The following is a 27,626-nucleotide window of genomic DNA, read 5'->3' as shown; positions in this document are numbered from 1 at the left end:
CTCATATAGTCCAAGGAAGCCCTATTGTCTTTGTAACAGCACTTATTAACATCACCTGGAGTTGGAGAACAGGTCACAACATGAAAGCTGTCATCTGATAGTGACTGGACTGGCATGGCATCTGGACCATATCCTAGCAGTTTCAATTGTTAGTAAATTTGTGTGTTGCAAGGTTGTTTTTTTTTCCACCAAGAAAATTGCATATTACCTTTATGTATTATAATTTACAAAATATTCAATTTTCTAATGCTATATCACATAGGTGTGCACAACTAAAATAATACCCATTTCTCTATTGAAATATTATGGTACTGTTTGATTACAGTTCATGTATTTACGGTCGTCATTATTCCTCTTCGTATTTCTTTAATTATCCCACTAATTTGTGAGTATTCATACATAAATGTAAAAATTCCAAAATCTGAATTTTTTTAAATTCTGAAATACTATTGGTCCCAAGGGTTTTGGATAATGGATTGTGTACTGCATACAAGGAAATTATCAAAATGAACGGATGAACAAAATTCTAGACAGAAATAAAGGAGATCAAACTGACTACTGGGTACAGTCCTACTAAATAACGCCCGGCAACGCCTGGTTTTTTTTTTTTAGTTTCAATGGTTCATATCATAAGAATGATTCGTCTACTAGTGAATTCATGAAAAAAAAATTGAATTTAGCAGGAGAAACAACGCACAAAGCGGAAAATCCTTTGATGAATTTAGCGCCCGGACTGTGGTGGTGTTGCCATCTTTGTTTATGTCCGGTCGTTTGAAAATGTGTAATAGCTAAATTACCGGTGGTTAAGTTAGGTTAGGCAAGATTAAATTACCGGCGGTTAGGTTAGATTTGGTTAGGGGACCTAACCTAACCTACACCACAGCCACGGTCCAGATGTTAAATTCAGCAAGGGATTTTCTGCTTTGTGTGTCGTTTCTCTGGCTAAATTCAGCAATTTTTTCGCGAATTCACTAGTAGACAAATTATTCATATGATATGAACCATTAGAACTGAAAAAAACATACACAGTGCCTGGGCACCATAGGAAATTGCCGGGAGGTTGCCAGTCGCTGCCGGGCATTAATTATTATGACCCACTGGGTAAAACCAATAGTAGAATTAATGAAGAGAATAAATATGTCACATAATGAATTAAAAGTGCTGAAGATAGACATTAAGAAAAAGATTAGAAATAGGGATGATGAAGAACAGAAAAAAGAAATTGCATAAAAATCAAGTGTGACAGCATACAAGACATGAAAAAAAAGAAATCAAAACCAAAGAAATTCTGTACGATAATAAACCACTTTGTCATCTCGTACAATGCTAGTACAAACAATTTACCATCGAAAAACTGAAACGGACACACAGACAGGGACACAAAATAAATTATGCATGAATATGAGACTGAAGACTTGAAACATTTTATATTATGGTGTCTAGGATATGAAGAAAAATTAAGAAAGGAGGTATTACTGCAGAGACCCTACAAAAGAATGAGGAATATCTAAATAGGTCAGTTACTCTTTGAAAAAGAAAAGAGAGTAAATGAAAAAAGTAATAATTTCTGGAGGCTACAGGAAAAGAAGAGGAGAGACTCGCTAGTTCGAGTAGCATAACGTGAGAAGTCTGAAGACATTTAGGAAGCGCCGTTGTCCGTTGAGTACAGGCTATGCTTCTCGAAATACAACCTAAACCTAACATGCGTTTCTAACAGTCACTCTTCAAACTTACCGGTGCGACAAGAGATTATTCTCATTAGAAAAATATATCAGTTCTTTGTTACCTCTACCCTACTTCTACAAAGATCTACTTCATGCATAACAAAAAGGCAGCAAAGCGTCGTATAATTTGTAATGCTGAAATAACAAACGACATTCCAAAAGTTTGTTTTTACAAACGTATTTCTTTACCTCAAATTAAAGCAGGTTGCATTTCAGTGTAGTTTAATGTCAACAAAGAAAACAGAAAATCATCTGCAATTCTAAGTGGTGTGTATTATACGGCTAAAAACTCTATCTCATAAAATGAGTAACTACAATTCTACGCTTCCAAATTTTCTACACTGTTTTCCATTCACTGACGTTAGCTGCGATCATGACACAATCAGCTGATCGTTACTACAGATCAGCTGTGTTGTATATTGTGGGTTCAGGGATGACTATGTAGAAAATTAAGCATTTTATATTCTGCAACATATACAATATTTGGTGTAATACTCTATGCTGTGTATGTGTTGAATGTGTAAACGTATTGTGAATAAGTAATATATTTATGAATAAGTAGAGAGCAGAGTACTTTGTTTCTGGAGTAAGCATGTTTTGATTATGAAAATACGTAATAATTTTTTATATTGATTGTTAAAAATACCGCCCTACCATAAATAAAAAATAATTAAAAATGCATTACTGGCTTTAATATTTTGATTATAATTATATTTTAATCTGAGACATTTTAAACATTAATGTAGATAAACATGACTGCAAATATTCTTATTTACGTCATTAGACGTGAAAGTTACATTAATTTCGCTGAGGTACAAATCCTCCTAACAGAAACAATACGACTTAGGTCTCAGACTCTCAGGTAAACATTGAGTGGGAGAGAAAGAAACAAGTATGGTAGCGGAGGTGCAACAATAAACGAATGTTGTTTAGAAAAAGTTGTGATAGAAGTTATCTGCTCACAAATAACCTGTTAATGGTGAGTTTATTGGTTCTTTAGATTTTCGGAATATCATAAATGAAAGGTCATCAAAGAAGCATCATCGTAAAAACTTAAATGAATGGTAAACATCAAGGTCTTAGGTGAAGTCCATCGCCATATATTCGTAAGTTTTGATCATGTAATACATGTAACTTCTTGTAAGAAAATTCCCATAATGATCTGACCAAGGTATCTGTTGTGATAGCATGTATTTTGGGAAGATATATTTATTTTAAGAATTCATTTTATTTACCATTCACACCCAAACTATATTATTAGTATATTATATAGAAAAGATCTTGTTTCCATATGTAGATATAGTATTATTATTTTTTCTCACAGATTGTGTTACTTTGTTAATTGTGGAATATTCAAATACAGCATGACTACTTTCCATACTTAAGTCTTAATTCATGAGTTATTGAAAAAATATATACTTGTTATTTAAAGTGTCAATTCCAAGGGCCCTACTCTGCTACTGATGTATAGTTCTGCAGTGCCCTACCTTGTATCTTCGTTTTATACAAAGATTTTTCTACAACTAGGCTAGGGTGCATCTTGCAGGAATTCAGTATCACCACACTGATCTGAACATTAGAATTATTTCATTTGCTCTCCTAAAGTTCTTAGCATGTCCATGCATTTTCAATCTCTTGGCTTCTGTTTGATTTGCGATAGTAGCAGCATTGTTGTTTATGATGTTTCAATAGCTCTGGTGGTAGAAGAGTTTTAATTTGGTATCAGGAGTCAAAACTACTCCAACCTATTCTTAAAGAAAAGAATAAGTATTGGGGGAAATGTTAAGAATTTTTTCATAATTCTATATAGTATTTTGGTTTGGTATAATCAATTAAGACAATATCTCAATAATATTGTTGTTGCTGTACAAACAATATACACTGTTCAATTTCTCACAATCATATGGCATGGTATTGTAAATCCCTGTTGATGTATGGGAGTGCCTATCCCAATCTAATTTAACCTGACCTATCCAAAGACCTCAGGTCAATTGGTCAGTCAATCAGCCCATTGTGTCAGATCTTTTAGAGGGCATCAAGGTTAGCAGCCACTGGATTGGCCAATAAGTTTCATAGGGGAGAAAACCTAGTATCCAAATACATATTTTCATTTTCACCTTTCCAAAACAATATATGACTCACCCTTCCCATCTCTCCACCATCATTGCTTACCACCTCCATTGTCCCACAATGAATCTGTACCAAAGTCTTATGATGTGTTCCTCTGTTTTCCATAGGAGGGAAATAATGCATGGATACATACATAAACTCTTTAAGTGGAACTTTACATGTATGTACATTTTTGCAATTCAGTATTGTCTAGGTATTTCAAAATTTTAAATTTTTATATTTTCTATGTAATTCTGCATGTTTTCATGATCCAGTACTGGCTAGGTATGTAATTTTTTTTTTTTTTTTTAAATCTAATTCTGACCCTATCTGACTAGATATTTAGGTATGTATTCTTGATATTTTCTTTAATTTCATTCTAGTTAGGTGTGGTGAGGTCAACTGAGGTTAGGAGGAGCTAAAATGAAAATGAAACAAATGGGTGTCAGATGTGACTAGGGTGGGTGCCTATCTAGGCTAGCTCCCATGTAAAGACAAAGAATCCTTAGGTAAATTGATGAATAGATAAGTCAGGTGAAGGTAGGGTAGGTTAGTTTTGGACTGGTAGTCTCGTATGGTATGTATGTGGCACTAATGGCCAGCCCAGTATTGAAAAGGCACACCAGCCAGAAGTGGTAAGTGTGAACTGACAATAAGTATGTTCCTCATGAATGAGTGAAATAAAAGGTGTCAGATTTTACTGGAATTAATTTTTAGTGATGCAAAAGGTAGAATGGATGGGGGGGTGAGGGATTATGTGTGTGAAATAAATTGACATAGCCTGAAGGGATTTCTCCCCATCTCCTTTTCTGCATGAGGGGAGGTTGCTGATTTAATGAAGTAGTCTTGCTGTGGATGTGCTGTGTCGTATGACACTGCTTCTGACCCAGAGCAGTGGGCGAGATGCTGGGATGACCTGCCATCCAGGAGGTGCCATGATAAGAGGGTGGAGGGGAGTGGAGTGTATTAGGGATGTCCAGAATGGGTGGGAGTGGTTTTTATGCCTTTGTTTTTTTGGCTACCTCCCTTATAAGGGTGAAAAAAGCCTTTCGTGTATGTATGTACATGCCAAAGTTGTTGATAGCTAGTAGATTACACAAAAACCCTTTTGTTTTATTTTTTGCAATTTGAAATTGCTGACGTATCCCCAAAATGTCATTTGTTTTGGCCATTCTCGTAAAACTTACCCATGGTACCATCTACTCTGAAGTCATGTCATGAGTTGTGTTCATTCTTCATTCATTGTCATTGTGTTTGATGAATAGTGATCATGTTGAGTGATGCAGGCTAGTCATTATCAAATTCAGGAATTATGAAAATGAAGAAAAAACTACTGAGGAAATACATGATTGGAATGAAGAGAATGAGAGAAAAAAGGCAGAAAATAATATATAGAACTCTGATAGGAAGGCAGGAGAAGAAAGCTTATGATAACCATCCAGCATATTTATTCATTTATTTATTTATTTTTTTATTATTTTTTTTTTTAGCATATGCAAAACAAATTATAAGAGCCATTGTTTCTGGAAATTTAAATTAAATCTATCAGATAAATAAGCTTTGAAAAATAAAACCAGGAGAAATAATTAGTGAATAACAAATTACATAGCATGAATATAACAAAAGGGAAAATAAAACAAGACATGACAGAAGGTAGGTTATTTAGGAAGACTGTATTTTTCAGGGCTTCCGACATCACTGGTAATTATGTAATTCAAGTTGTGTAAAGTCACATTCTCATACAGGCTGACACCAACAGTTTCACTTTCTAACTTTTTAAACTGCATTTTTTTTTTTTTTTCCCCCGAAATCAGAGAAACAATACTGACCAAGGAATATATGAGAAAAGTAAAACCAGGAGAAATAATTACTTAGTTGTATTTACCTAGTCATATCTTATGGAAAGGGGAGCTATGCTCATGGTGTCTCATATCTGTACCTCACCATGTCTGATTTGTTCTTAAATTCGAGTATGGATTTTGCACTCTATTGTTTCCTCTAGTTTGTTCCAGACATCCACCACCACTAAAGGGAATATAAAACAAAACAAGACAGAAGATAGGTTATTTAGGAAGACAAGGTATTGTTAGGGCTCCTGACATCACTAATAATTATGTTGTTGTTGTTGTTGTCGTTCCCTAGACTGTCTGTCCGAGCAGTCCCGTCTCCCCAAGGAATGCCATAGCCGAAACTGGGTTTTCCCACAAATACTTTATAGAGCGTATGTTGTGTTGTTTGCGTGCATGATTGTGTATAATGCAGTCTTCCATTATGTGTTGTATGGTATGGGGTGAAGTGTTACATCCTGGGCAGCTGTTCACAACGCGGTCATCCAGCCTCTTCTGGTAGCTCAGAAGTGCTGGGTGGTGACCGCACCGCAGTCTGGCCAAGTGGACTCTGTCCTTTCGTGGGAGAGAGGATTCAGAAGGGTGGATATCAGGGGGTCTGGCATGCAGCAGTGTGTTGTCTTTCAGTGTGTTAATGGAGCGGTGAGTGATATGATTATAAATATGTTTCCGGAGGCTGGTATTTGGTGGTTGTGGAGGAAGAGAAGAGAGTATCTGTGCATGATAAAGGTCTTTGGGTGTTGTTTTAATGTTTCTTGGTGTGTGTGGGTGTTCTGCTATGTAGTGTAGCGGGTGTGATGTGTTTGTGGTGGCTGCGGCAAGTGTTTGTGTGCCTCTCATGTCGAGGTGGTCCTTGACTTTGAGGACTTTTGTTTCATGGTGTAAATGGTCTGTAGGTGTTGTATTTGTGCAGCCTGTAATTGTTTTTAGGGCTTTGTTTTGTATGATTTGAAGGGTGTTGTGGTGTGTCTCATTGAGATTAGGAGCCCATTACATAATTATTAGTACCTAATAATTATGTAATTGAAGTTACATAAAACTACATTCTTGTTCAGGCAGACACAAACACTTTAACTTTTTAAACTGCAGATTTTTTTCTGAAGTCGGAGAATACTGACTAAAGAATAAATGAAACTGCAATTTTCTTTTATTATACCTATGCTAGAACCTAATTTAAGTTTTGTGATATGTTCACTATTATTGCAGTTTAGTAGTTGGCTAAATAAGGGGGGTGCAGTATAGGAATAAATGCAAAAACACTTCGTCATTTGACTTGGCTACTTCCCTAATAAGGAGGGAAAAGCCCTTGGCAGAGAGATAGATATAAAGAGTAGAACCTCAGTTCTCAAATGTCCCAGAAGTTGAACAAATCAGTTCTTGACAAAAAAGAGAGAGAGAGAGAGAGAAATATTTTGCTCCAGTAATCAACCAAAATATCAGTTCTCAGCCAACCTGATTGGACGGACATAGAAAACAGGTTGAAATTTAATGTTTTGTGGAAAAAATATCACTGCTAAAGCTGTATTGAACAGGTCAATAAACTTGTTTTAGTTCTGGAACAGATTGTGGTTGAGAACCGAGGTTCTACTGTGTGTACATGCAAAGATGAGGACCAAGTCAAGAAGTTCAGATGTTGTAGACCAGGTAAGTGGAGTTCATGCCCAGAGTGACAGAGAGAAGGCAGACATTATGGCAAAGCCATTTTCAGAGGTATTTATGATGGAACCAGAAGGTAAGGCACCCAAGAGTGGAAGAGAAGTGCAATCCTTAATTAATTATGATATAATAGATGAGAAAATAAGAAAAGGATTTAAGAATGTAAAAAAAAAAAAAAAAATCTCCTGGACCAGACCATTTACACCCAAGGATATTGAAAGTTGATCAAAAGAAGCACCGTGGGACTATGGAGCCTTTATTAGTTTATACTTGATAAAGATGAGAGAAGTTTGCCTATGACAGCAACATTAATTTGATCATTTTTATGACAGTCGCATGTAGGATTCAAACCCACTGCTTTCAGTCACCGTAATATTACCTTCACAGAGCCGTTACCCATTCCTCCACAGGTTTCAAGGCTTTTATAGTCTCTGTGGAGGAATGGGTAAAGGCTTTGTTAAGGTAATCTTTCGATGAGTGAAAGCAGCGGGTTCAAATCCTACATACAACTGTCATAAAAATGATCATATTTGATGAAGTTGTAACACGCAAAATATTGTATTAATGGCTCTGTCCTCATGTGGTGTTTCTTTCGATAGAAGAGGTCATGGATGAATCTGGATGCATATTCCAGTCTTGGATGGATCAGAGTTTTAATGAGTTTTTTCATCGTCTCTTCAATGATCTTCTGCAGTGGTAAGTGTGTCTCTTCCACAATCCTGCTGATGTGTCTGTCAGATGACCGGTTGTCTTTTATCAACACTCAAATTTTCCTCCTTTTGCCTTTGTAATGGGTTCACTTCCCAAAGAATAGTTTAAGGATAGTCTTTTGCCACTATTACCTATTTCCAGTACTTTGCATTTTTTTAGTATTGAACTTCATTTCCCACTCTTGGCTCCATGCAAAAATAGTGTCTAGATCTCTACCATCCTTCATATTTTTCATGGTTTTCATGATTTTTGACTCATCTGCAAACAAGTTGGCATAGCTTGTTGTTCCTTCCATTATGTCATTGATATAGACAAGAAACATTGGTGCAAGCACTGAGCCTTGTGGAACTCCGCTCATTACTGCACTCCATCTCAAGATCTTAACCTATACTACTGTCCTCATGTATCTTTCCTTCAAAAAATCTTTCATCCATTCTAGTAGTTTGCCTCTCAGTCATCCAGCGTACTCCAATTTCCACATAAGTCGACTGTGAGGTACTTTATCAAATGCTTTCTCTAGATTGAGGTACACACAGTCCACCCATCCCCCTCTCTCTCTTGCAGCACACCATTCAATCTCAGGTAAAAGCTTGAAAGGTTTGACACACATGACCTTCCAGATATGATGCCAAACTGTCTGTCAGAATGTTCATCTTTTTGAGATATTTGATCTATTGATCTTTCACAGTCCTCTCACATCATTTCACTGTTATGCTGGTCAGTGATACTTGCATTTCACTATTATGCTGGTCAGTGATACTTACATTTCACTATTATGCTGGTCAGTGATATTTGCATTTCACTATTATGCTGGTCAGTGATACAGGAGTCCCTCAAATAACGCTGGGGTTAGGTTACTGAAATTACCACGTATGACCAAATCCACGTATGCTGACTTTCCATATTAAACACTGAGAACCGTATGTATGTGTACGTGTGTGTGTGTGTGCGTGCATGTATGTGGCATATGTATGTGTTTGTGCGTATATACATGTGTGTGTATGTGGCGTATATGCATATGTGTATATGGCATATATACATATGTGTGTGTATATGGCATATACACGTGTGTGTGTGTATGTGGCGTATGTATGTGTGTGTGGTGTGTGTGTGTGTGCGTGCATGTATGTGTGTGTGTTCACATGTACAAGTAAGCATGTACATGCGTGTGTCTGTGTTCGTATTTATGTGTACACGCACGCGCATTCACAACATACACTGGTTGTCTAACACGTGTCTACGTGTGCGTGTCTACACGTGTGTAAGCATGTATATGTCTGTTTTTTATCTCTCAAACCACCACCGCCAGTAACAACAAGAACCTCATAAGAGAAATTAAGACACGACAAGCGCAGACTTATTAGTTGTGTTCCAAACGAAACATTACACTTCAACAGGTTAGGGCAGTAAAATTTCACGATAGCACGGCGCAGGTGGTGGAAGCGACAAGCTTAAGCTTGTTGGCTACCCCCCTACCACCCCCTACTCCCCCTCTCCTCCCCTCCCTCCCTCCTGCATCAGTACCCGGAGGTTGACGCGTAACCGCAGGCAGCCACCCACGGCTATCCCCTCGCCCCACACCCAGTGTACATAATGACCGCGTTATATGAGGATCGACTGTATATGGTAAAATAGAAGGCAGTCACCACAAATGTTTGCGATGTTGCCGCATGTGTGCGTACGCTTGCCCGACTCGGCACAAATTTTAAAACGATTCTCTACATTTGAGATGGTTTTGAAATAAAATCCGCGTATGATTGAATCTGTGTTATTCAAATCCGCGTTATTTGAGGGACTCCTGTACTTGCATTTCACTATTATGCTGGTCAGTGATACTTGTAATGCAATTTAGTGGTGTCTCCTCATTTCCACCTTTGTGAATTGGCACCACATTGGCCATTTTTTATTGGGAATGTACAATACCATCTTTCAATGAACATGTAATAAGACTTTGAATCTTGTCCACTAGTTGTTGCCTACATCCTTTAAGTATCCAGTTTGAGATCTGGGCAGGTCCTGAACTTTTGTCTTGTTCAGTGATCCCAACAGAGTGACCACTTCCCCTCACTTCAATGTTTATATCATCTAAACCTTTTTTTTTTTTTTCCCTCATTTTCTTCCAATAAAATGCACTCTTTTGTAAAGACCAATTGGAAACTTTCATTCATTATTTCTGCATGAGCTTAGGTTTCTTCTAAGACCTCACCACCAACTAAACATGGTGATTACTTACCTGTATCTCAATTTATCATTTATAATCCTGTAAAGCAGTTTTGGTTCATCTTTGCATTTATCTACAACACCTTTTTAAAAAAAATTGCTCTCTTCCTCCCTGCAAATTCTTATATAGTCATTCCGAGCTTGATTGTAAGCTTCTTTCATTTAATTGCTTCTTCTTTTCCTCCATTTTTCCCAAGCCACGTCCCTGGCATCTTTGGTAATCTCACACTTTTTGTTAAACCAGTCCTCCTTATGGTTCTTTTCATCAGTCTTTGGCATATGTTTGTTTATTCCCCAGTTGAAAATGTCAAGAAAGATTTCCCATTTCCTCCTTTTTTATTCAACTTTTTCCCGGTTTGCTTCTTCAAAGAATTTTTTCAACCCTAAGGAATCTGCTTTCCTAAAATTGAACATTCGGTGTGATTTATTCTTTGGCTCTGTTTCCTCACCTTCCAGATGAAAATTGTTTGTTACATGGTCACTATGGGTCATATTGTTAATTGTTACATGATCACTATGGGTCAAGTAATTCAATGAGCTGATGATGTCTGGCTCTTTGGTTAGTAACAGATCTAATCTTGTGGGAGTGTCATCTTCTCTTACCTGGGTTAGTTTCTTTACCCATTGGGTTATTGTGTTCTCCATTGCTATACTTAACAGGGTATTTCCCCAAAAATCTGCTTTGCCACTTGCTTCCCATTCCTCCCAGTTGAGCTCACTGCAATTAAAATCTTCAATAAGGACTACATTGTTACTTTGTTTAATATATTTCTTTAGGAAAACAGCTGTATTCAATAACATTCTTGATATACAGTTTCATTCCAAGATCTTGTCTTGGGAGGGACATATGCCACCATGAAGTCTCTTATATTCTGCCATTTAATAGTAATTTTTAGGTGAATTGCTACAGCTTTGCCTTCACTCAGACTTGCATCTTCCATCTTTATGTCATTTCTCACTACAAACATTACCCCTCCACCCAATTTATTTAAAAGTAAATATAATGCAAGCAGACATCATAAATGTATTTAAGGCAATGGATAGAGTTCAGGAGATGGGACCCCATGAGTATAGCTCTGTTCTTGTACGTCACAATTAGATCAATACAATTGGGTAAATATACAAAACATCCACAGAAATATACAGATACTCAGCTCACTAAACAAGACCTTGAAGATAGACCAAACTCAATACTCCACCAACAACCCCCAGGCATAAGGCACACAAAGAACTCCCCCACCACATCTAGTAAGAACCACACTGGCATGCTTGTTCTCAACACACCATCCAGCATTGAAACATTACCAGCTCAGAATAGGCCAAGCCACAGATTCAAACTGCCCCAGTTGCAACCACCACACAAGACACAGGACACAACGTCCCACACAAATAATCCCTAGGAAGTAACCAGGAACGTTTTCCTCGGGTGACTTGTGGAGTTGCCCAGAAGATGTTGCTGGTTACCTGAAAGCTGTGGGTCTTTGCAAGAGACCAGAGGTAATGGATTGATTTATTTTCCCATACTAAACATCTCTACCTCTCATTTCAAATTCACTCAGTGCCAATACATCCATCTTCCTTTGCACAGACTACCTTTATCTCCCTTTTTTTCTGCTCCAACTTGTACCACGTCCATGCACTTTCACAGACCCAGTTACATTACAAGGGTTCTGGTAAGATATGATTATTGTGTGACAGCAAGGATAAACATAATTTATTGCACTCAGAGAAAGATAAGCTGTTGGGGTAACATGTTTTGTTGTTGTTGTTGTAATGTTTTGTGTTCATTAGCAGTAAAGCATGTGGTTGGTATTATACAATGTCTGAATATTTTTTTTCTTTCTTTCAGAAGATGAAAATGATAACTTACAGTTTCATCTTGTAGAAGAGAAATCTGGTTAAGTGCAGTAATACATACTATTGAACCTTCATATTTTTCTCAGAAATATAGTACTCAGTGGTATGAATGAGCTTTACAGAAAAACAGGATGAAGGGCAATGTGTTGTATATAGCTATGAAGGTGAACAAGTTTGAGATTCATGTTGCCCATCAATTTGTGTAGAAATCTGTAATGAGAATACAGAGGAATTTAGGACAACTTTGTGATTACCTTTATAATATATATGTGTAAATATATAGCAAAAAGACCTTTGAAATGTCTGGAAAACACTTAAGTTCAGAAGACAGACGGGAGTTGAATCGCATGATAAAGATTCTTGGACAGAAAGTAGTGCAGATCATTGTTCAAAGCAGGCTTGGAGAGAAAGCACACACTGCCAGCAAGACTCCACAGCAGGGTTCAGACTGGGTAAGTAATATTGGAAGTTTTCATGTGTAAAGATGTTTATTTGTTTTGTTATCATTTGTCTGTTTGTTTATTATTGTTTGCTTGATTCTCATTTATCATTAGTTATATGTGAATTTATTATTATTTACTATTTACCTGATTTTTATCAAACTATACCTATGCATTTATTTTATTTATTATTATTTACTTTATTATAGTTTTTATTTATTTATCTATAATTATATTTTTGTTCACATCTGACCTTGATATGGACCGAAAGGTCTCCTGTCAGCATGCTCCACCTTTGTAATCCTTTGTAATAATAGTGTGGTGTGCCAATAAAGGCTCTCAAGTGGGGATGGAAGTAAACGGGTATACATATATGAACAGGTAAAAAAAGATATACAAGTAAATAGGTAAATATTTGGTTTATTTACCATAAGTGTGTATGGATGGGAGAAAAGAGTTTATGTTTACATTATTGTCTGCACATTCATCAGTTGCAATTCTCAAGAGAAGAATTGCTATTTTTCTTGATTAACCTTTCATTTAGTATTAGTTTAAACTTTATTATGGTTTTGATAAAGAGTATGCTTTTATTTTGGAGGCATAAACTTCATACTAGTTTGTTCCACATTCTTCTTTATTAGTGATTATAGGTAATAAAATATACCCGTCTGGGGGTATTGGCTGCATGTTGTGGGGTTAAAAGGTGCTAAGTAGCATGGAGCTGATACTTTAAGGTCTACAAGGGGCACCCCAGAGCCACACATCATTTTGTCTGGTAGAGGAAATATCTATTCATAGAGAAATTATGATACTTTATTAAGTTTATTATACTGCCACTGTCCCTCCATTATGCTGTCCCCCCACTCTTATTACTATCCTGTACCATTTCTATGAATATTCATTTTCTCATTTTGCCAAACCCTGTGGTGGGGAAAAGAATACTGTATAAGGCAACAAAAACAGGACAGGAATAGGAATAGGCATCCTTCTTCCTGTAGTCCCAAAGGGGATATTCCTAAAAAAAAAGTAAAGGCATAAGAAGGCCTAGGAGGAGTTTTCCAACCCCCTAAGGTTTGGGTCTTTTAATGTGCGATGTGGTACAGATGAGAGTAAAAGGGAAGAGATAGGCAGTATGTTTGTGAGAAGAAAGATGGATGTGTTGGCTTTGAGTGAAACTGAGTTGAAAGGGAGGGGCAAGTTTGAGTTTGGGAGGATCTCAGGAGTGAAGAGAAGACAAGGGAGGAAAGGGGTGGCTATACTAGTAAGTGAAGAGATAGGTAAGTGTGTGGTGGAGTGGAAGGATGTTTCTTCAAGGTTAATGTGGATGAAGGGGAAACTGGGAAGGGATATGTGGGTTTTTGTAAGTGCATATGGCCCTGGTAGTGAGAAGAGTGGAAAGGGAAGCTTTTTGGATAGATTTAAATGAGTGCATATAGGGTCTAGGGAGAAATGTCAGTGTAATGGTTTTGGGAGGCCTTAATGCTAGGGTAGGTAATGAACCAATAGATGGAGTGATTGGGAAGTGTGGAGTTCCAGGAAAAATTGTAGTGGAGAGATGATGGTGATGTGTCTAGAAATAGAGTTGATGATACCAAATAGTGTTTAGGAAGAAAGTCAAGCAGAAGTACACATGGGAGAGGGTAGTGGATGGAAGGGTGGTAGAGCATTAATGGACTATATAGTGATAACCAGGAGAATAGTAGGAAGAGTTAAGGATGTACATGTTCTAAGGCGAGAGAGTGGGGGATTGTCAGATATTTTTTTGGTGGAAGGTAAGTTGAGAGTGGAAGATGGATGGAGAAAGAGGAAAAGGACAGAAGTTAGGGAGGTGCTTAAAGTAAACTGCATAAATGAGAAAGAAAAGGAGTACAAGAAGCTGAGAGAGGAGTGGGAGGGAGTGAAGGATAGAGTAGAACTAGGAGTGGAGGAGGAATAAGGATGTTTCAAGGAGTCACAAGGTATGCAAAGATGGTGTGTGGAACAAGGACGATGGGTGGAAATAGAAAGAAGGGTAGTGAGTGGTGGAATAAGGAAGCAAAGAAGGTTGTAGAAGAGAAGAAATGAGCATTCACAGTTTGGTTACAAAATAGGATGAGAACCATATGAGAGGTACAAAGAGAAGAGAAGCAAAGCTTAAGATAAAGGAGGCAGAGGAAAGCATATGTGAAATGGGGTAAGAGTATGACAAAATTTTGAAAGTAAGAAAGTAATAAAAAGATGTTTTGGAAAGAAATTAAGAGGAGGCAAATCAACTAGAGAAGAAAAGATAAAAGGTGCAAATGGAGAGATGATAATGGAAGAGAAGGCAGTGAGAGGAAGGTGGGCAGAGTATTTTCGGGAGTTGCTAAATCTGAAGGAGGATAGGGAGAGAAAGGTAGTTGCAGTGGGAAGCACCAAGAAAATGACAATGATGAGTGAGGAAAATGGAGGAGAAATAAGGAAAGATGAAGTGAAGGTAGTTGTTAAGATGATGAAAGCAGGTAAGGCACCTGAGTGGGATGGGTGTTGTGTTCAATGTTTGGGGAAAAAATTGTGGTGGACTGGCTGGTGAGGCTATTTAATGTTTAAGAGAGGGTAAAGTGCTGGAGGAGTGCCTGTATAGTTCCACTGTACAAGTACAAGTGTGAGTGTAGTAGTTTCAGAGGTGATCACTGTGTTAACAAAGGATTACAAAGGCGGAGCATACTGACAGGAGACCTTTTGATCCATATCTAGGTCGGATGCGAAAAAGAAATCATAATAATAAAATAATAAATAAAAACTATAATAATGTAAATAACAAATAAAATACATAAATGCATAGGTATAGTCAAATAATAAACAAACAGGTAAATAGTAAATAATAATAAATTGATATATAACTAATAATAAATGAAAATCAGACAGACAAAAGATAACAAAACAAAAACAAATAATGTAAGATAAATTATAATCATTACAGCATCTTGCTTAGGTATTTATCTAAATGATTCTTAAAGGTTCGAACTGAACTACATTGCACTACCTGTGCAGGAAGTTTATTCCATTCATTAACTACACGGTTGGCAAAGTTGTTTCTACCTACTTCCAAATTGAATCTATTTCCGGACAGTTTGAGACCATTGTTTCTTGTCTGATTCTCATTCAATGTGAAAATTTGGTCACTTTTGATGTCAATTCCCTTTAAAATCTTAAAGACCTGTATCAAGTCACCTCTGAGTCTACGCTTTTTTAGGGAAAACAGATTCATGTGTTTTAGTCGATTTTCGTATGATTTATTTTTGATATTTGGAATCAGTTTTGTGGCTCGCCTTTGTACTTTTTCCAGTCTGTCAATGTCTTTAATGAGATTTGGTGACCATACGGAAACAGCATATTCCAAATGTGGACGAACTAATGATTTATATAGCTTGTTAAGTGTAATTGGGAAGGCTTATGGGAGGGTTGTGATCAAGAGGATTAGGAGAGGAACAGAGGGAGTAATTGGTGAGGACCAGTGTGGATTTAGGACAAGTAGGGGTTGCCTGGATCAGATTTTTTGTGGTAAGACAGATATGTGAGAAAGCTAGGAAAAGGTAAGGATGTTTTTTGGGCTTTTATGGATTTGGGAAAGGCTTATGACAGGGTAGAGGAAGGCACTGCGGGAAGTATTGCAGATATATGGGACAGGAGAAAAGCTTTTAAGAGCAGTCAAGAGTTTTTATGAGAGTAATAGAGCTTGTGTTAGAATCAGAAATGCAGTGAGTGGTTTGAGGTAAAGGTGGGACTTCACCAGGGATGTGTTATGTTGCTTTGGCTGTCCAATCTATACATGGATAGGGTGATGTGAGAGGTAAATGCAAGGGTAATGAGTCGGGGATTGGAGATTGTAAAAGAAAATGGAGAAAATTGGTAGCTAAGCCAGTTGTTATTTGCTGGTGACACTGCGCCTGTAACAGGATCAGAGGAGGGATTGAGGAAGTTAGTGACAGAGTTTGGGAAAGTGTGCAAAAGAAGGAAATTGAAGATAAATGTAGGTAAAAGTAAGGTTATGAGATGTAGAAGGGGAGAAAGTGGCAGCAGACTGGAGGAAGAGGATAGTGTTAGATACTTAGGTGCGAATGTGGCAGGAAAGGGAGGGGTGGAGGTGGAGGTAGAATGTAGATTGAGAGAAATAAATGCCTTGGGGGATTAAAATGTGTAATGAGGAATAGACATTTGGGAATGGATGCTAAGAGGAGATTGCATGAAGGAGTGATTGTGCTGACAGCATTGTGTGGGGCAGAAACATGGAACATAAGAGAGGATTTTGAATGTGTTTGAGATGAGGTACCTGAGAAGTATGAAACGAGTTACTAGGCTGGATAGAGTGAGAAATGAGGAGGAAAATGGGGGTGGAAAGGGAGTTGGAAGATAGGGTTGATGAAAGAGTATTGGAATGATTTGGACGCACTAATTCCCCGTCAACCTTCTGTAGCTTCAGCGTCGTGCCTAAAGACAAAATCTCATAGGTGTTTCTGATCTGGAACAGTTGTGGACTTGGTCTCGTAGACCTCTTTGTCCATGATAACAGTGGACTGCCCTTTGTCACTCGTGAGCACTACAATGGACCGGTCCCGTGTGATACCTGCCAAAGCAATTGCCTCTTTCAAAGTGAGGTTGTGTCCACGCTTCTTTTTGCCCTGCACCCCCACAGTGCACATCCTGGTGTCCTGATTCTCCTCCTCACTGCATGCCATCAGGTTGACTCCTTTCTCCACCACTGCCAGGAATTCTTCCTCTTTTACTCTGACCTGTTTCTGAGTCCGGTGCTTTTTACTTTTCCATTATGGTACCTGGACTCGAGTTTTTTCGTACATTGGACAGTCATACGGCCGAAGCGCAAACAATACACGAGTTCAAATCTGAATATTAGAAGTCAAGGATATAGATTAAGTTGGAACTGTACATAAATTTGAGTTTAGGTATGTTAGAAAATTAGGGAATAGTAGAGGGGACCCAACAAGTGTTGCTCTTTCCAGTATGTTATAATTAGGTAAATACAGACATCGAATAGAACAAAGTAACATAGTTATCTAAGGTACTTTTAACAACAAAAAATGATGCATTTCTTGGAAAGTGTATGTTTTTTAGTGGGATATTGATTGCTCAAGATATATGCAGTTAATACTGAAGGAACCCTTATGGACCAGAGTAACACACTCTTATGTAATTAGAGACCATCCTCCATTTAGAAAAGAATGCTGTTTACTTTTTAACTTGTAGTAACCCTCCTTTCCCAATAATCCTCCCAGTATTCATTCTTTATTCTCTCCATGACTCCAGGTCTTTGGCATGGTATTGTCCCCAAGGATAGAAGCTAAGGTTGATTATTGGTGATGAAATACAAATTTCCTTCATCTCGTCATCATCTCATATTAGCCAGTGAGATAGAGACTGACCCACACAAATGCAATATAAATTCTTCCAAGAGATATGTGGGAGGGCTAGAAGACCTTCACTACTTACTGTGAGGTTGCCATTTTCTATTGAATCTTAATTTTCTTTTCTTCATTATTTGGTATTCACTGTGCTATTACATATCTTTTTTCAGTTTCATCTGGCTATACATGATATGCCAGAGATCCAGTGTGAAATCAAGAAACACATAAGTGGTCAGGCACCTGACGTTGGGAAGCCTCTTGTTGTGGAAATATCTCTGCGTACCCCTGAGAATGCATTGCTAGTGTTGGAGTTATGGACCCTCTCTGTTATGGAAGCCTACGATACATCACCAGCTCGGGCCAATCAGAACCTGTATAATAGAATGACGGTAAGTGTAGTGGGATGAATTTTCCAGTAAAGGTAAGAGTAGGTATTTCACTTAACTGTTTGTTCATTAATTCTTCTTTATGCAGTTATCTATCAGCAAGCCAGTATCATAACTAGTCAGGCTTCATGCCCAAGAAACATCTGCCCAGATGCCATTTGTGTTCTCATTGAAAATTGCCTCAGTGTTGAGTGGAGCGAGTAATAATTTGTCATCATCAAGGTCTTTGATTCAGCTGGAAGATAGCCTGGATGATTTTGAGACTGTGATGAGTGCCTAATGAAATGATCCATCCCATTTCAGTCATTTATTCATATATTGAAAACATAGTGAACACATAGTGAACTGTCTAGATTTTTCCTGGACCATTCAGGAATGAAGCAAGGATGTGTCTTTGCTCCATTTCTCTGCATTGGTGATGGGAACTATGGCTACTTATGGATGTGGAGCAAACATTATTAATTCTTGATGAGACTGCTCACTGCAGAACTTATGGATATGCTAATGACTTGTGAATCACTGGGTGAGAAAACAAAACTCATAAAATTCAAGGCCACTTGAGTAAAAACCAAAATCTAAGTGTTTGGAATCATTTTAGATCAGATCTAATGGCAGTTTGGACCAACGATAGGTACCAAATTGTGGTAGTCTGTAAGATAACAGAATCATATCCCTAGTGCCCATTTTCAAAACCCATCAACTCCCTCACTTTCTGGAGGTTCAGATCCAAAAGGCTGAAACTCAGTTTCTTGATTGGGCCCAAGATTTCTCTCTATTAAATTCAACTGTATTTTTCTCACCTTTTCAAGTGTGGAGAGCTGAAAGCTGATAATTCTTCCCCTTCATATGGTACATGTACACACTCAGATCAGAAAACCAGCACTTGAAGAGCACCTAACAAACTTCCTACTCTATCAATCCCCTCCAGACATTAGCACTACAGAAAAATCCCCCTCAAGCAAGAGTTGCATAAGCATGACTGCACATAGGTCACCATTCAACACATTAGGTTTGGCCACAGAAACAAAAGGCTCCAGATGCCACCATCATGTAGAAGACGTTGAACGTTTCATCCCATACTGCCCTGCCTTAGCTCTACCCAGGCAACAATACTTCTTCCTTAAATGACTCGAAGATGTGCTTTACTCCATTTTTACTTTATATCCAAACCATGTTCATGTCATATATATATTTATATATACATATATATATATATATATATATATATATATATATATATATATATATATAAACACATACACATTCTTTCAGGTTCTTTTGAAATCCCTTTTGGCTGTTACAAGAATCACACCCGCATACAAATTCTCTTTTCGACAAGGAGTAGATTCCTACATCATTTGCTACAGAATGTTCTTAGGAGAACCAAACTACTCTACTCTTGGTTAGTGCAAGCAAAGGTTTTTTTTCCATACCTTTTATATTACAGAAGTTTAGCACTGTAATACTATTAGTACACCAGATATTTTTGTTTAGATGTACATTTTTCAAATTATATTTTCTTACAAAAGGACATTTGAAAATTTTGCTAAAGATTACAAACTGACTATAAAATTGTAATTATCTTTTTACTTACAACCATCACAGGAGAGAAGTATGTGCAATCTCGTATTGGTCAAGTGACCACACCACTGTCTACACTGGTATTGTCTGTATGTTACCGCACATCTATGACTATAACGCCTCATCGAATAGATTCTAATGAACCAATTATGCTTAAGAGTGATCATTTTAAACCAGAAGTATCACCCAAACATTGTAGAAGAAACTTTGAAAAGTAAGTGAAATAAAAAAAATATTATACTGATGTGTGTGTGTGTGTATATATATATATATATATATTTATATTATATATATATATATATATATATATATATATATATATTATATATATATATGTATATATACCTGTGTTGCATTCCACTTCACACGGGGATAGTGAGCCAAGGAGAGACATGATTAATGGGTAAACTTAGAGGGTGGATAAACCAAGTGTACAATTCTAAATATATTATTTATATTGTGCTTGTAGTGAGTGGAAAATATTGGGAGAATTGACAAAATAGGGCTTACTGACCTTGAGATTTTGGACCGATATTCTGTTCCTTTTCTCTATGGAAGTCCTGAGGGTGCCTCATTTAGGATATAGACATCCTCTGGGACTGTACTTTCCCTGTTTGAGCCCACTGATTGGTCTATGATAAGATTCCTAAAGTCACTTGGCCAGTAACTGAGGGCATTAATGACCTGATCCTAATCCTTTCATGTACTTAGTGTAAGGGTCATGACTGTGATGTATTTATTTTCATTTGACACAAATGGCTTTACTTGCCTGAGCAGGGTCATCACACATTTGTAGTGATACTACCGATGTAGAAATAGTATCACTGCAAATCATTCTCTCTGAGTTTCTTGTGTCCCTACACAGTGATGTAGCTTGATCATTTCAACTTTCAAGGGTGTCCCCAGGAAATTTTTGTAGGGGAGGGGGACAAAGTTAAAGATATTTTACATATAAGGCTGATCATATAGTGTATCAATGATGGGGTGATACAGTTATTTACTTTTGTATTTCATATATTTTGGGAAACTTGTTAAAGTTTAGTATTTCATAAAACAGTCATTGATAAATAGCCATACGATGCAAAAAAAAAAAAAAGTTATGAACTATGCATGTAAATGATCCACAGGACCTCAGATAGTGGTGAGGCACAAATATCAGATGAAAGTCAAGATGCCGTGAAGCTCTTTACTGTGTCACCACAAGACCATCCCTCCACACCACGCTCCAGAACCAATAGGTTAGCTGGTGTTTACTGTTTGATCTTCAGAGAATAGCTCTGATGGAAAATAGTACTTCAAGATAGATGCAATATAACTTGATGTCTGAAGAATAATTTTCATTTTTCCTTCTTTTCTCTGTTTGCTATATCTATATGATATCCAGTGACAGTAGTGGGCGAAGCCAACCGCAACTTCCAGAGAGAAAAATTTCAGCAGCATTTGCTGATGCAAAAACCGTTGCTCAGGCCCTAACAGAAACAGGACTTGATATGCCAGAGATACCTTTTGCCAGTTTACTTATTGCCAAAGAAACCCAACAAGAGAAGAAAGCGGACAAAGGAGATTCTCAGACACAAACTCCAGTAAAGGTAATTCACAATTTTGTGTAGTCTTTTATTTGCTTCTTTCAAGGTACTTGGAAAAAATTGCATTGATTTACATTGTATGGCAATCCATTGCCCTAGTTCTTTCTTGCAGGAGACTTGTGGCCTCCAGGTAATTGGCTGTGGACACTGGTCCAACCCATAAGTCCCAGTGGTTATGGCCAGTTTCCTGGAGGCCAAAAGTCTCCTGCAAGAAATAGCCAAGGCAATGGATTGATTGACACACTTCAGGGAAAATGGTCAGAGCCCTCATATCTAACCACCCTCCAGTCATCACACCGCCAAAACACTATGCACCCCAGTTGGCCACAGACATGCATCAATTACAAGAGAGCAAATTGGAAAGATTTCATTGACGAAGCAGAATAACAATTTGAGACAAATCAGTACACCAATCACAGATATAGATGCTGCCATGCACATTTTCAATACAGTCATACAAAATGCAGACAAGAAATCCATACCCAGAAGGAACAGAAATCCAAGACCTCATCAGACAGTGTGACACACTTAACCTCTTCAGTATGGGGCTCAAATCTCGCGGGCAGCAGCCGCTGCCAGCCGTACGACGTGTCGTAATAATACTCGCATCATAAAATATAGTCACCGCTTATATTGATCGTTCTCTCTTTCACCCGTGAATTTTGAAAACCATAGAAAATGTGATTAAAAGCAGTTTAGGGAGAATGTCAAAACGCAGGGGCAACTACAATAAATATAATCAAGACGCCGATATGGCAGCCTCACATATCCACTTGCTCCTCATGCCACCTACGTATGCGGCACCGTATGGAAGGGGTTAAACACAATACCCCCACAATTATTCCTCAGAACATAGCAGACCAAATACAAGCACTGAGCAGAGATTAACATAGCAGCACATTGCTGCATGGATGGATGGATGGGGTTAAGGGGGATTGAGTCGAAAGGGAATGCCTGTTGAGCAGGGAAAAGAGTAGGCAAGAGATAAGTGTGAGTGGAGAATGTTTATGAATGGACATGGCCCAAAGGGATTTTCCTCATCTTCTCTATTTTCATGTGAGGGAACAAGGAGGGAGGGTTGCTACTTAAATGAAGCAGTGGGCCCATGCTGTGGATGTGCTATGCCTTCCTGCATTTCTTCAGACCTGGATAGTGGGTGGAGGCTGGGATGACCCTTTATCCATGAGGAAATAAGATAAAAGGGAAACAAGTGGGTGATGGATGGGAGTAGGAAGGATATCCTTGCTGGCTCCTCCCTTTATTATTATGTGGATACAGACAGAACTTTTAACAATCTTCAGTCTTCCTCCTCTTTCCATTCATCATTAGTAAATATCACGCCTAAGTTTTTTAAGTATAGAAAATGTTCCCATTTTCTCTTAGTTTCAGTAGTATTCATGGATACCTCCCAGTCTGCTCCAATGAATATATTTAAATCTAAGAAGGTTGTATTCCCAAAATTAAGTCTGCCTTACATGCATGATTTGTTTTGTTGGCTCTATTTCCCCACCATCCTACTGAAACACTACATTGTCAATTTTCCTTTATGGTGACACCTCGGTGAGAGAGTGATGTTTGGTTCTTTGATAAGTAGGAAGTCCAATCTCGTTGGAGGGTCAATTCTTATTTAAGCCTTGTTTTGTGCCCATTGTGCCATTATATTATCTACTGCAATATTGTAAAAGATACTACATTCAGAAAATCCTATGACTACATGCCTCCTATTGCGTTCATTTCATTTGTTTACAGTTAAAGTCTCCCAGAATGAGGAATATATTATTTATTTATTACTATTTATTTTTTATTTTTTTATTTATTTTTTTACAGACCTCTCAGCCAGCCATCACATGTACATATTCCACTGCCACAACAACAACAGTGGTGGGAACAACGGCAGCAACAACAATTACAACAGGAATGAAGACTGGGGCATTGCCCAAACAAACTAGCATGGGAGAGAAAACCATGACTAGCTCAGGAACTTCCCACAAATCTAATACTTCTGCAATTTTTATGAAGGAAGAAGACTTTGTAATGGTGGACCTCGTGAGTATTTTTTCTTAGAAGGTAACAAGGTAGTAATAATAAGATTTTAGATGAGTATAATTTTTTTTTTTTTTTTTTTTTTTTTTGGGGGGGGGGGGGTAATCAGTGTCCTTGGGGACAATATTGCCCTGAAGAGGAGAGTTATAGAAGTGGTAAAGGTGAGATTTGAGGAGGGTCGTATGTGTCGAATCTTTTAAGCTTTTACTCGAGAGTGATTGATGTGTTCCAAGAGAGAGAAGAGTGGATGGACTGCATGTACCTTGACCTAGAAAAGGCACTTGATAAAGTACCTCACAGTCAACTTGTGTGGAATTTGGAGCACGAAAGGAGGCAAGACCAAGAAAATGATAATGTAATTTTTAAATAAATTGTATGTCAACAAATGCAGGAGAATGCCAAAGATGCAGTCATCCAGGTAATTAAAGAAAAAGAAAATCTGGTAAGAGATACATATACCAAAGACTTTTTCCTCCCTACAAGGGAGGTAGCCAAAAAACAAATGGATAAAAACCACTCCCACCCATTCCATCCACAACATACTCCACTCCTATCCAACCCCTTCCCTCCCTCTTATCTTGGCACCTCCTGGATGACGGGTCATCCCTTCATCTTGCCCACTGCCCTGGGTCAGAGGCAGTGTCACAAGACACAGCACATTCACAGCAAGGCCACTTCATTAAATCGGCGACCCCCCCCCTCTCCGTCCCTTTGTGCAGAAAAGGAGAAGACGGGGAGAAATCCCTTCGGGCTGCGTCAAATTTTGTTCACACATACTCCCTCACCCCCCATCCCCCACCCATCACACTTCATGGATCACATCATCATCCATACACAACCCTTCTCTGTGCACCCCCGCCTTCTGTCCTCTCCTGTCCTTCCTCAACAGACTTTCCTCTCTTCTAGGGTAGTTTTTATAAATTGGCTCCACAGAGGAATCCCTCCCAAGAGGAACACTTCTTTATCAGGCCCCTCCAGACATTGGATCCACATAGAAATTTTTCCCAAGAGAAGTAAGATCCACACCAGCACTGGGACAATGCCAAGACAGAATGAACCTAGCCACAGAAGTGAACTGAACTGCCTCATATGCAACCTTATCTTGCACTGCCTTACCCTAGCCATACCCAAACAACAACACGATATTTCATGCTATAGTCACTTATGGGCCAATCTAGTGGCTATTGTGAGTTACCTGGTAGCGGTGTGTCTCCTGTAGGAGACCTGGGGCAAAGATTAATTGGTTGATTCTATCCTTTTTATGTCTCTCCATTCACTACTTTCTCTGATGACTCCCCCACTTGTTTAATGATAATTTCTTGTGTATCCTATTTATTCCCACTCAATACAATTTTACTAGATATTTTTGTTAGTCAGATTATATAGTGATTTTTTAATGAGTATTGGGAATGATGACAATTCTAAGAAATTGTATCTTCACAGAAAACCCCTTTTGGAGACCAGGGTGAATCAGGAAGCGACCTAGGTGCTTTTTTGCGAGAATGCAAAAATGCTCCGCAGCTACACCTCTTCAGTGAAACAGCCATGCAACAGTACGATGACCAAGATACTCTGTGTGATCTCTCAAAACAGCTACAGTCGTTTGAAGAAAGCATGGAGGAATATAACGAATTGGTCAGATCCTTACATTCAGACAGTCCAAACAGTCCAGATTAATTAAATGTTTAGGAGCTCAGGTGTGGTTTTATTATTGGCAAATGTTAAGTTTGCTCTAGTCACCACTTTCTGTTGCTTTCAGCTTATTTAAATATATTTACAAAATTGTTTAAATGTGTGTGTATGTTTATGTATGCTTGTGTGTGTGTGCATGCATATGTATGTGTGTGTGTGGATTTTTAGGCTTGTCTTTATTTGTGTGGCCTTTTACTCAAAATGTAAATGATAATGCATATGGTAGACATACTATCTTTTAGTATGATTTTAGTTTTTACCATTCACAAGATTAAATAAAGAAATAATGTACTTTATGAAGTAACACACTGTATTGCTAATGCTTCTCACAGAAATTGCAACATGTCAGCTAGTATCTCTTGAGGTTTAATAAATGATTCAACAGGTATACTTACTAATTTGTAAATGGCTTTGATCATCAAATAATATATTTTAAATGTATGAGAAGAATAGTATTTTGATATGTAAGAGAGGAAAAAAAATTAGAGGATTATGGTAAAGAAACAGATAAGGTTTGTGGTGTCAGATGTTGCAAAATTGTACTATCATAGGTGCTCCCGTTATGGTATGATAGACTGGAAAGTTAGAGACAACACTCCATGAATGTTGCTTCTTTCATGTATATTACAATTAGGTAAATAAATAGGACCCTGAAAATATTCCTCCTTTCCTATATATTACATTGAGGTAAATACAATGGACCTGGCAAATGTTGCTCCTTTTGTGTATACTACAATTATGTCCATGAAATTACATAAAAACATGCACACATGAAAGGCATGGAAATCCTTGACAGAGAAGACTTATTAAAGCGGGTTAAAAGAAAAACAAGAGGACATGAAAATAAACTCAAAAAGGATAGTTATAAAAGATCTGAAAAAAATGGTTTTCCACACAGAGTGGTGAATGTCTGGAACAAATTGAATGAAAAAGTGTGTGCAAAAACCATACAAGAATTTAAGAACAAACTAGATGCTGAGAGATACAAAAACAGGTCACTATGAACATAGCTTCCCTTTCCGTATAATAAAACTAAGTAAATACACATACACACACATAAACAAAATTGTCAGAGAATCCTACAACTTGCTAAGATCACTAAAGGTGGCTTTTACCTACTTGGACAAAAAATGGTGGAGAAAATACTAATCATACTGATAAGGCCTAGACTGGAGTATGATGCGACTCTACGGTCATCCAGTACCAAAAAAAAATATATAAAGAAAAATAATCCAGAAAGCAACTACAAAGGTAGCCCCAACAATTTCAAAACTGTCATATGAGGAAAGATTGTCAAAACTGAAATTACCAACTCTGGAACAAAGAAGAGAAAGAGGGGACTTGCTAATGATCTATAGAATCATGAAAGGCACGGAAGTCCTTTATAGAGAAGACTTACTAAACTGGAATGAGAGGATTACAAGGGGACATGAAAAGAAACTCAAAATGGATAGTTATAGAAGAGATCTAAAAGAGAAACAGCTTTCCACACAGAGTGATGGATGTCTGGAACACACTGGACGAAACGATAGTGTGTGCAAAAAATATACACAAATTAGAGCAAACTAGACACTGCGAAATAAAAAGATGGGACACCATAAGCATAGTTCCCCTTTGTGTAAGATACAACTAGATAAATACACACACAAACTATTAGATATGATACAGGAAAGGGACGGATGGGCTGATTGTGCTTTTCTAGATCTACAAAAAGTTTTTGATAAAGTGCCACATAGAAAACTATTAAGAAAACTGAATATCAAGAAAAGGTATAAGGTAAACTACTGGAATGGATGGAGGATTTCTTGCATGGAAGAAAAATGAGAGTAGTGCTCAGAGATAAGGGTTCTATTTGGGAAGAGGTAATTGGTGGAGTTCTACAGGGATTAGTACTGGCTCCAATAATGTTTGCTATTCATATGAAAGACATGGACAAGGGTGAGGACAGTTACATGAGCTTGTTTGTTGACGATGCAAAGTTGTTGAAAAAAGTGAGCACTGAAATAGATTGTGACTTGCTGCAGAGAGATCTGAACAAACTTTGAAAATGGAGTCAGAAGTGGGAAGTGGATTTCAAACATTAAGAAATGTATAATGGATTTTGGAAAAAGTATAAACAGGGTATCAGGACAATATGAAATTGGTGAAAAGGAAATAAAGAAAATGGGATTTGAAAAAGACCTGGGAGTAATCATCACAAAGGATATGTTCCCTGATAAACAGATAAAGAAAATTGTCAGTGAAACCTTCAACTTGCTAAGATCAATAAAGGTGGCATTTACTTACTGGGACAAAGAAATGGTGAAGAAAATACTTGTCACACTGATAAGGCAAAGACTGGAGTACACAGTGACACTATGTTCACACAGTACCAAAAAGTATGTAAGCAAAAT

General features: G+C 37.7%; 2 protein-coding genes across 15 annotated transcripts in view; one reads left to right on the top strand and one right to left on the bottom strand.

The window, feature by feature from the left end:
• LOC143035247 (acyltransferase PGAP2-like) overlaps positions 1 to 2,173 on the bottom strand; it is an 81,264-nt gene extending 79,091 nt beyond the window's left edge. For 5 of the 11 annotated variants that reach the window (XM_076202039.1, XM_076202036.1, XM_076202035.1 and 2 more), the window contains exon 1: positions 1,914 to 2,173. The gene's annotated coding sequence lies outside the window, so the exon portion shown is untranslated. The remainder of the gene's footprint in view (positions 1 to 1,913) is intronic. The other 6 variants (XM_076202043.1, XM_076202045.1, XM_076202041.1 and 3 more) reach the window with 5 other exon arrangements.
• Positions 2,174 to 2,565: 392 nt separating this feature from the next.
• On the top strand, positions 2,566 to 25,884 carry Atg13 (Autophagy-related 13). Of its 4 annotated transcripts, none has more exons than XM_076202029.1 (10): positions 2,566 to 2,586; positions 12,117 to 12,576; positions 17,848 to 17,886; positions 18,116 to 18,334; positions 19,604 to 19,733; positions 19,937 to 20,126; positions 21,040 to 21,150; positions 21,297 to 21,501; positions 23,326 to 23,544; positions 24,985 to 25,884. In XM_076202029.1, exons 2-10 carry the CDS (start codon positions 12,424 to 12,426, stop codon positions 25,216 to 25,218), a joined length of 1,500 nt encoding a protein of 499 aa, XP_076058144.1. In that variant the 5' UTR covers positions 2,566 to 2,586; positions 12,117 to 12,423; the 3' UTR covers positions 25,219 to 25,884. The 4 variants fall into 4 exon arrangements, with proteins under 4 accessions (XP_076058144.1, XP_076058139.1, XP_076058145.1 ...); XM_076202024.1 differs by having other exon boundaries at positions 2,567 to 2,703; XM_076202025.1 differs by having other exon boundaries at positions 2,576 to 2,703; positions 12,120 to 12,576.
• The last annotated feature ends 1,742 nt before the right edge of the window (positions 25,885 to 27,626 follow it).

This window comes from Oratosquilla oratoria, chromosome 18, assembly GCF_046742065.1.
Source record: "Oratosquilla oratoria isolate Oo_2021 chromosome 18, ASM4674206v1, whole genome shotgun sequence".
Classification (NCBI taxonomy): Eukaryota; Metazoa; Arthropoda; class Malacostraca; order Stomatopoda; family Squillidae; genus Oratosquilla; species Oratosquilla oratoria.
The sequence above is the reverse complement of the archived record's forward strand: the minus strand, read 5'-3'. Positions and strand labels throughout refer to the sequence as shown.